The sequence below is a fragment of the Propithecus coquereli genome, unplaced genomic scaffold (genome assembly GCF_000956105.1).
Source record: "Propithecus coquereli isolate 6110/MARCELLA unplaced genomic scaffold, Pcoq_1.0 Scaffold269, whole genome shotgun sequence".
Taxonomy (NCBI): domain Eukaryota; kingdom Metazoa; phylum Chordata; class Mammalia; order Primates; family Indriidae; genus Propithecus; species Propithecus coquereli.
In genome coordinates this window covers 407,460-416,318 of record NW_012148274.1, presented here as the reverse complement: position 1 = coordinate 416,318, position 8,859 = coordinate 407,460, and the positions used below count along the sequence as shown (strand labels likewise).

The following is an 8,859-nucleotide window of genomic DNA, read 5'->3' as shown; positions in this document are numbered from 1 at the left end:
TGTGCTCAAAGACTAACCAGAGCTATTAATAAACACACAGTTAAACTAAGCTCCAAGAACAGCCCTTCCTGCAGAGGGGCTGATTCTTCTAAAAACGGTCCCGTATGTGTAATAAAAAAATAAATTAAGCTTGTGTGACCTGAGCAAAGGACATTCCTACCCATGCAATTCTTAGTACCAGGTGTACTGAAGGATGTGATTTAAAAAAACAAAACAAAAACAAACAAAAAACCACTTGACTATACAAAAAAAGTCTGAAACATTTTACTTCATATTACATATGCTTTTTTAAAAAGGCAGAAACATTTAGGGTAACACCAGCTGACAATGAAAGAACCTCGTGCTGGAATTCTAGAAGGACCTTGAAAATCGGTTGTAAAAGGATTTGCTTTCACACAGTCTTTCTCATGGCTGCTTGTGTCGTGCTGAAGAGATAGGCTTCGTAGATTATGTTTAAGAAGTTGTCGTCGTTCTGGAAAACAAAATCAAAAGATCCAAAGAAATGTAACTTGGTTGGCAGAAACACAAGTCTCCTCTGTCTGGGAGCGGAACTGGCATTTGGATTCTGCGATGCTCGTCTCTACTGCTTGATCTGCCAGCCGGGAGTTTCTGACTGCGCGTGTGCAGGGCACGTGGGGCTGGAGGCGAGGCTGGACGGTGCTGCTGCTTTTCGACGGCCAGTATGTGGAGCGCCCGTGCCCACTCCGTGCAGCCCGATGGGCAGCCCTGCACGCGGCCGTGCGGAACGAGTTTCACTCGAGAAAGGCCGGGGTCTGCCATGAGAGACACACCTCTCCAGCAGATGGGCGCGCTGGGAGGACAGGGTCCGGGTCAGGGCGCTCAGTGTGCGTGAGAGATTGCCGCAGCCCTCCCAGGCCCTCCACGGCGCCCGCACTGTGTCTACTCTGCTTTCGGCATTAATTAGGGTTCCACTCACAGTAGGCTTCGTCGGTATCTCATAAAAGCCAGTATGATCCTTCCCGTGAGTTATGGAACATTTCTGGCCTTGGCAAATGGGCAAGAGTTAGGCTGGTAGTCTCTGGGCTCTTTTGCCTGGCTGAGGGGTGAGAGGCGATCATGGTCTAATCAGTGGTTTTCCTTTTTTGGAGACAGAGTCTCTTGCTAGAGTGCTGTGGCGTCAGCCTAGCTCACAGCAACCTAAACTCCTGGGCTCAAGGGATCCTCCTGCCTCAGACTCCCAGAGTGCTAGGAATACCACCATGAGTCACTGAGCCCAGCCCGGTTTTCTTGATTTTTAATTCTAGATACTTCTCCCTCCCACTCAAATTCTGTAAAGTGTCAGTAATTCACCCACATTTCACATTCCCCCTTTCACTGCCTCTTGGCACCCCACACAGAGTTAGCATTATTCTCAGGCAATGACGAGCATGATGCTATCCCAGATTTCCCTGCAAAGTAGCCACTAAGTTCCTGTGCAAGAGATTGTGTCTTAACAACAGGCCAAGACCAAAAACAGGCTGCTGAGTGACTCCTGGCAGTGCACCAGGAGGATGATGTCTAGGGCACGGGAAGAGTAAAATGCACGCACAACTGTGCTTATTTACAAGCGGCGCGAGGCCTCGGGCCAGTCGCTCAGCCTCGGTTTCCTTGTCCGTAGAAAAGGAAAAATAACAGGGTTGTTGTCGAAGGACCGAGTGAGTCGATATGTGTGCAGCACTTAAAACAGTGCCCAGCACACCACCGTTGTCTCATTATTTCATAGACAGTGAGACAAGGGGCCGACAAGGAATCCCGTTACCAGGAGTCCTGATAATGAGCAGGTTTCAAAGGTTTTTGTCACAATATGCCCTCGGTAGCCACGGCCATCACTCGCTCCCCACCTGTGCCCTCCCGTCCAACAGTCCACTGGCATTCGCTCAGCAGACGCTGCCCGCCCGGGCTGCTCTAACCTCTGCTGCCCACTGGCAAGTTCTCTGTTCGGGGGCCCTGCAGCACCCAGAGTCCTCGCGGTGGCGGCTTCATTATCAGCGGACGCTTCCTTCTTTTCTGATGGGTGACAAGGTGGAGGCTTTAGACAATCCTCCAAATTACAAAATCCTTGAAGAGTGGGGACACCCAAAGCTGCAGTCAGCGTTCTCGGTGTCATCTTGCTAACCGAGCACAGGAGCCGTCGGGCTTTAGGTGAGCTGCTACACACCCCTCTTATTCTCGGGGAGGACTAAATAGGCAGCAGTTAACTGAGTCTTTATTTCATAGTTGCAACCAGCAGATCAACAGGTTGGGAGGGCAGGGAGGGAGACGACGCGCCCCTCTTACCTGAACGAGGTACAGCAGTGCCTCCTGGAGCTGGAGCTTGGTGAGCGGGCCGCTGGGGACCACAGAGGGCTCCGGGCTCTGCACAGGCAGGAGGAGGCTGGTGGTGGCTGCAGGTGGCTCCTGGCCCCCCGCAGGCAAGGGCCTGCCGTCCCTTTCATCGGCTGGCGCAGAGGAGGGCTGCGTGAACACCAGCGGGGGCATGAGCAGAGAAGGAGCCGCCGTCGCGGGGCCGTGCTGAGGGGAGCCGACCTGCTTAGAGCAAACACACACAGGCAGGGGGCTGGGTTGAGGAGCAGCTCGCTGGAACCCCGAGGGGGAGACACAGAGGCCCCTCCCGGCAGTGGACACAGAGGAATTTAAATCTTAAGTGTCCGCAGCTCCACTAGGCAGGAAGAACTGAAAGGATCCCTGATTCCTGCTTGATTCTCCATGTGTTTTCCCTTTGTCGTTACTGGGCAGCTCTGACAGAGTCTGCTGAGGTGGCCATGGCTCCCACTGCATAAAAACTTGGCCTCCTGAGTATACTTTATTTTTCAGGCCTACCGTCATTGTTCAGCAGCAGGTAATCGGGACAGCTGGCCTGTTCTGCAGGCCCAGCTGTCCACTCCTCTGGCCTAAAGGTCTAACAACCCGTGTGAGCTGTTGCCTTTGCTTGCTAGGGGCGTACCCTTCCCCTGCTGTCCCCCCACCCCTCTCCGGCCTCCCTCGCTCTCACTGGGAAGGACAGTGCCTTGGGGGTCCAGCCCTGTGTCCTCTTCTGATGGGGTCTGCTTGCTTGTCCTGGCTGTGCCCGCGGCACCCTTGGCACCGGCTGTTGCTCCGTGCTGCCGGGACTGTCTCGCCTGGCTGACAGACCCCAACCAAGTTCCTGACAGCCCTTCCAGTTACGCAAGTGACATTCTGATCCCCACCTGACTGACTCCCACAGCTATCATTCGTTTCTAACTCAGGTAAGAAAAAGAATATTTTCTTTTTCTTTCTTTCTCCTAATATCCCAGAAGAACTCCTGAAAGGGAGATAGAAGTCTGGCCATCTAGAAGTTGCCGTAATTTTATAATCACTCCCTGAGCATCTTTTTGAGCAAAAACTAGCCTAGCGGAAAATAGGTTGTTTGTTCCCTTTAACTTGTCCCTGCGTGACATTTCGAGGGGGGTGTTGAGACTCCCGCTCCCAGAGGAGGATCCGGGCGCCGAGAGCACAGCGGGGGCTGACACAGTGCGCCCTGCCCTTACTTGGCTCTTGACATCTGTGAGTGCTGAAGAGAAGAGAGAACTGCGCCCGCAGAAATTCAAGTCAGACTGTTAACCCTAATTATTGAATTCTCATCAGCAGAGAGGAAAAAGGCAGAAATTTTAAAAAGACAGACCATATTACATTGAAGTGAAGACAAGGGTTAGTTGGCAATGTCACTTCTATAGGTAGGGACTCAGATTTGGGATTTTAATAAATAATACAGGACAACACTTTGACTCAGGGTCTCACCTATACAAAGATGTACAGGACATGTTTAAGATCCCTGTTTTCTAAAAAGTGAAAGATTTTTAAGGAACTATTAAAGCCACATAACAAAAAGGCCAATGATACATGTGATAGGTAGGGAGAACTTTCCAATTTTTTAAACTCAATGCATTTGCAATCCATTTGTATCAACCCAAAGGGAAAACAATTCAGAGTCTGGTCTCCAGATGTTACCCACAGGCAGACGGTCAATAGCTTGTGGTTTTCTCACTGCTACAAGTTATTGATGGATATAGAGAACCATCTTCTCTAAAGGAGAGAAAATTTCTAAATATTACAATATTTTCCCCTCTCTGCCAGTTTGTGGGGGTGCACGGAGGTGGGTGGCATATTTATCCCTCTCTGATTTTCTGATTTTCATTAAACTACACTGATGATAGAGAGAGAAATTAAAACAGGCTGTTCCTTTAAGGAGTTAGTATGTTTTCTGTTTAGTTCCAAAACCTACAGGATTGTGGGCTCCCCAGAGGCAGGGAGGCTGTTTCCTTCATCATTATGTACCCACACGTAGTAGCATCGTGCCTGACATGTAGTAAATGCTCAAAAATATTTACTAAATAAATGAATAAACAACAATTTACTGTGTACTGAAAAAACAACAGGTCAGATGTTTGGTATCCCAGAATGATTTAAAAGCAGATCAAGTTTCCACAGTCAGAGGCTAGGGTATTCTCCCTGTCTATGGCGGTCTTTAGACATTATAACATCACGAAGATTTAACTCTACACATAAATTATCTCTGAAGGGGTAGGGGGAGTTCCCAGACTGCTAAGCTAAATGAAGATTCTCCCCCCAGGCAGAAAGTGAAGGCAATCGAGACGCACAGGTGTGGCCTTTGGCACCCTGTTCTCAACAGAAATGTCTGGGACACACGGTCCCCGGAGCACAGAAGTGGAGTCTCAATTTCACTGCATTACAGTCACACTTTTTCTTTCTTTTCTTCCTTTCTCCCCCACTCCCTGCCCCCAGTAGAAACTCACCTGAAAAAGAGGAGTCTGCTTTTCTGTGCTGGATGTCTTGCTGATCCAGGATTCCAGGGGCCGCCCTGTCCCGGAGCTCTGAGTGCCCACAGGAAACTTGGCCGCCAAGGACGGGCGGTTCGGTGCATGCAGCTGCTGCTCCTGCTGCACGAGCTGAAGCCTCCTCAGTAGCTCCCGAGGGGAGATCACTCCGGAATTGTTAGTCTGATCGCCAGAGAGGGGCAGTGGCTGTCTCGGGAGCGTGCACTGCTCCTTTCTGTGAGCCTGACGTCCTAGTGTCTGAGGTGGGAGGGAGCCATTGAAATAGACCAGTGGCGGCTGAGCCAGACCCTTTCCCGAAGCCACAGGGGTGGCACAAGTGGGGGCTCTGCTGCAGTTTGCTGCCCCCGGGGCGCTCTGGAGTTTCTCTAACAGGTTCCGAGTTCTGGAAGCGCTTTGCACACCATGAGAAACCCCAGTGTTGTGGGGGGACCCCGGCTGGACAGGGCCAGTAAAAACTCCCCCCAAAGAAAGGGTATTGCCGTTTTCACAGGGCCGGGTTTCAGGCAGCTCCGACAGCGGGTGGAGGTCTGCGCTCCTGACCATGAGCTTCCGAATGGCCGGACAGAGCTGCTTCTCCACGGGGGGCTCCTCATAGGACAGGGAGCGCACAACCCCCTGCCTGACTGCAAACTTCTCTTGCTGCTGCTGCTGCTGCTGGTGGAGGGACGGTGGAAGCCCCATGGCTCCCCGACATGTCGCTTTGTCCTGCTTCCCAAACAGAGCTGTCAAGGATAAGTGTTGAGGCTCAGAGTCTAAGACCTGGAAAAAATAAAAATACCTGAGAATGGGTCCACATACGATTTTTTTATATGGGTGGGCTATGAAACGTAACTTGCCTAATTAATGATTTTGTCTATTTACAAAGGATGGATTAGAGAGGATAACAAACTTAATTATAAGAAATTTTAAAAATGTGAGAGTTCCTTTTTTTTTCTTTTTTCTTTTTTTTTTGAGACAGAGTCTCACTGTGTTGCCCGGGCTAGAGTGAGTGCCGTGGCATCATCCTAGCTCACAGCAACCTCAAACTCCTGGGCTCAAGTGATCCTCCTGCCTCAGCCTCCCGAGTAGCTGGGACTACAGGCATGCGCCACCATGCCCGGCTAATTTTTTCTATATATTTTTAGTTGTCCGATTAATTTCTTTCTATTTTTAGTAGAGATGGGGTCTCGCTCTTGCTCAGGCTGGTCTCGAACCAAACAATCCGCCCGCCTCGGCCTCCCAGAGAGCCAGGATTACAGGCGTGAGCCACCTCGCCCGGCCTAGAGAGTTCCTTTTTAATGTCAAATTTTTCACGGCATTCTCCCCCACCATCCCCAGGACAGTTGTTATATTTTCGTATCTGTTGATTGATAAAATATGATCCTCGAAGGGCCTTGGGTTTCACAGTTGGGAACCACTGTGGTATGAAATTATACACACTAAACGGTAACCAATGTCTTCACTAGGGATCTGTCTAGCCCTGCAGATCACAAGGAGGTATTGAGAATACACAGGAATATGAGGATTTCAGAACTCCTGGGAGCTTTTCACAGAATTATAGAAACCGAGGGCTGGCAAGAAACATAAGTCATTTAATCTCATTTGATCCTTTCAACTATATACTGGTAGCATTTAAAAAATCATCAGATACAGAGAGTCCACCTCCGGCCAGATACAAAGCCGCTTCCTTCCTGCTCCGTGAGATCTCTACCTCTTTCCGTTGCTTTCTGCATTGTTGCACTGAGAAAACATAATCTTCATTCTAAGTCAACATATTCTGGTCTATTAGAATATAATAAAAATTTCCATGGAAAGCAAACAATGAAGAGAGAGCTAAAAAAAATTAGAAGAGACCTCTTTTTTAAAAATTCAATGTAAGACTTTCGTTAGCTGGTATTTTGGCTCTGTGTTCATTTTCACAATTGATTTGAACTAATTCCTTTTGTAAAAAAAAAAAAAAGCCTCTTTAATTAAGAATAACCACGATAAAATGACACAACCACATTATGTTTACAATCAACAATGGGACCTTCAGATTAGCAATTTTTGTTATTGCTGTACTACCCTGAAAAATATATATACTGATATAAAAGCTGCTATAATGTTTATATTTTAGATTGCAAATGCAGCGAGAAGTCATCAGGTCAACGGAGGAATTTGATACCACTCCTCAGACTCAGCTCCCTGAGGACAACAGTACCCCATTCTGCAGACACGACGCCCAGTGCTGCGCCCGCTTATCAGGGAAGCGCTCGGAAATGGCAAACTCAATTCTGTTGCCTCAGTGGTGGTTCTGTCGGTGGCCTTGGGAAAGCACCTACCCCAGAAGAATATGGACCCAATGGGTAATGTTCCTGTCGCCTCTAACAATGTTAGTAGTCACCTGTGGCTTTTTAAAAAAATACATTATCTTTTAAGGAGTTCAAGTCCACAAGAGAGTAGCATAGAATGTGGTAAATGCCAAAAGTAAAAATTTTAACCCTTTTCTGGGAAGAGTAAGTCATTAATCATTAAAAAATCTCTAATTTGAAATCTCTTTTTCCTGGATTTGTCATAAAGCATTCTTCAGCAGCACCAGGCCCTCCCGTGACCTCGCTCTGGGTCAAAGCTCGTCAGGAACCCCACAGAGACACTGAGTATGAAAAGCAGCGGATTTTGTACCTGGCTGGGCTGAGGCGTGCGCTGCTGCTGGTTTTCACTGGGCTTCACTGGAATTGGTTTGATGAGATTGGGGTTGTCATAGATGGCAGATGAACTGGTTATCTTTTTTGGCTCAGAACAGGTTTTACACTGAAATGGAAAAAAAAAACTCACTTCATTTTTGTTATGAAATAAGCTTTAGTCTTTTTAAAAGAATATACCTTCTGGCTTCTTATCTAATTGGTAGATGGCCATTTTATGATACATTTTTATGCACAAAGGAAAATCCGTTCGATTTCTCTGAATGAGTTATATTTGAGTATAAATCAAGTTCAAATTTAATTTTTTGTAACTGCACAATTCAGTGCTCTGAAATATTACCGACAGCATCAGCCTGTAGGACCGAGAGGCTCTTAGATACTTGGATAATTGAAAGGCTATATATGCTTAAGAAGTAATAGTTTACAAATACGTGGTCTAATGCTTTTCAATGATAAACAATCATAGAAACTATTCCTTAAATAACATGTCTGGATTATAGTAGGGTTTTTCTTTCCATTAGCAGTTGACTTATAATAAAATTGGAGAGATGTTGAGTATATTTCATCAAAGCAACTAAACCTTTTCGGTCTACAAACCAAAAAGCAGAGCTGATTCAAACCACTGATTTTAAAATTGCTAACAACATCTTTATTTAATAAATGACTTCTTGCATAAACAGAATAATTCAAATCTGAGTGTTCTGAACCACTTAGTACAAATTAGAATTTTGTAGAGAAAGAGACAAGAGACAAGCCTCATCATTTCAAACACTGACTCGTTATCATACATTAATCTAACCAACCATGCAATTGCTAACACAGTAGGATTCATAACAAAAAGAGCATAGCAATGAGGTTGGTGTCTATTTTGCAAAAGCACCAAATAAAACAATATAAAAATGCCATCTTCTGTACCATAGACTCTCTAGCATTGCTAGTTTCAACTGTACAGTCAAGGCCTCTGGCCAGAAAATATTTCATACTGTACCTGACATGGAATGTGCTTTAAATACAGTCTTGTCCCTCAAGAACCCATGGTTCCCAATGCGTTCTACAGTTATTGGGGTGTATTTTCTAATTCAAAGATCTAGGGGTATGGGGCCTATCGCTGCCGTGTGCACTTAGGTTTGTCAGGTTACCCATACAAAAGACGGATTATTTCCTTCCAAGCATTGCCAGTAATTTGGATATTTGGCACAAGCATTAAGCGGGATGTGAAATCACTTTATAAGTCATAAAGTATTATTTCTAATTCTTAGGTGAATGATGGTACTTAATGGTATGACTGCATGGAGCCACTGGCCTGGTTTTCCAGGACATGGAGAAGCAAGACAAGAAGACAGCCTAAGATATGGTCCCTTACAGAACTGTAGCATGAAAAG

The 8,859-nt window shown here is 46.7% G+C and overlaps 1 protein-coding gene across 1 annotated transcript in view; it reads right to left on the bottom strand.

Annotated features, from left to right (window-relative positions):
• Nucleotides 1-240: 240 nt before the first annotated feature.
• The window catches only part of DCP1B (decapping mRNA 1B), an 82,013-nt gene continuing 73,394 nt past the window's right edge, over nt 241-8,859 (bottom strand). The window contains exons 6-9 of the mRNA XM_012647452.1: nt 7,458-7,586; nt 4,776-5,576; nt 2,278-2,526; nt 241-472 (exon numbers count right to left, since the gene is read on the bottom strand). Coding sequence (XP_012502906.1) covers nt 392-472; nt 2,278-2,526; nt 4,776-5,576; nt 7,458-7,586 — 1,260 coding nt within the window. The 3' untranslated portion in view covers nt 241-391. The remainder of the gene's footprint in view (nt 473-2,277; nt 2,527-4,775; nt 5,577-7,457; nt 7,587-8,859) is intronic.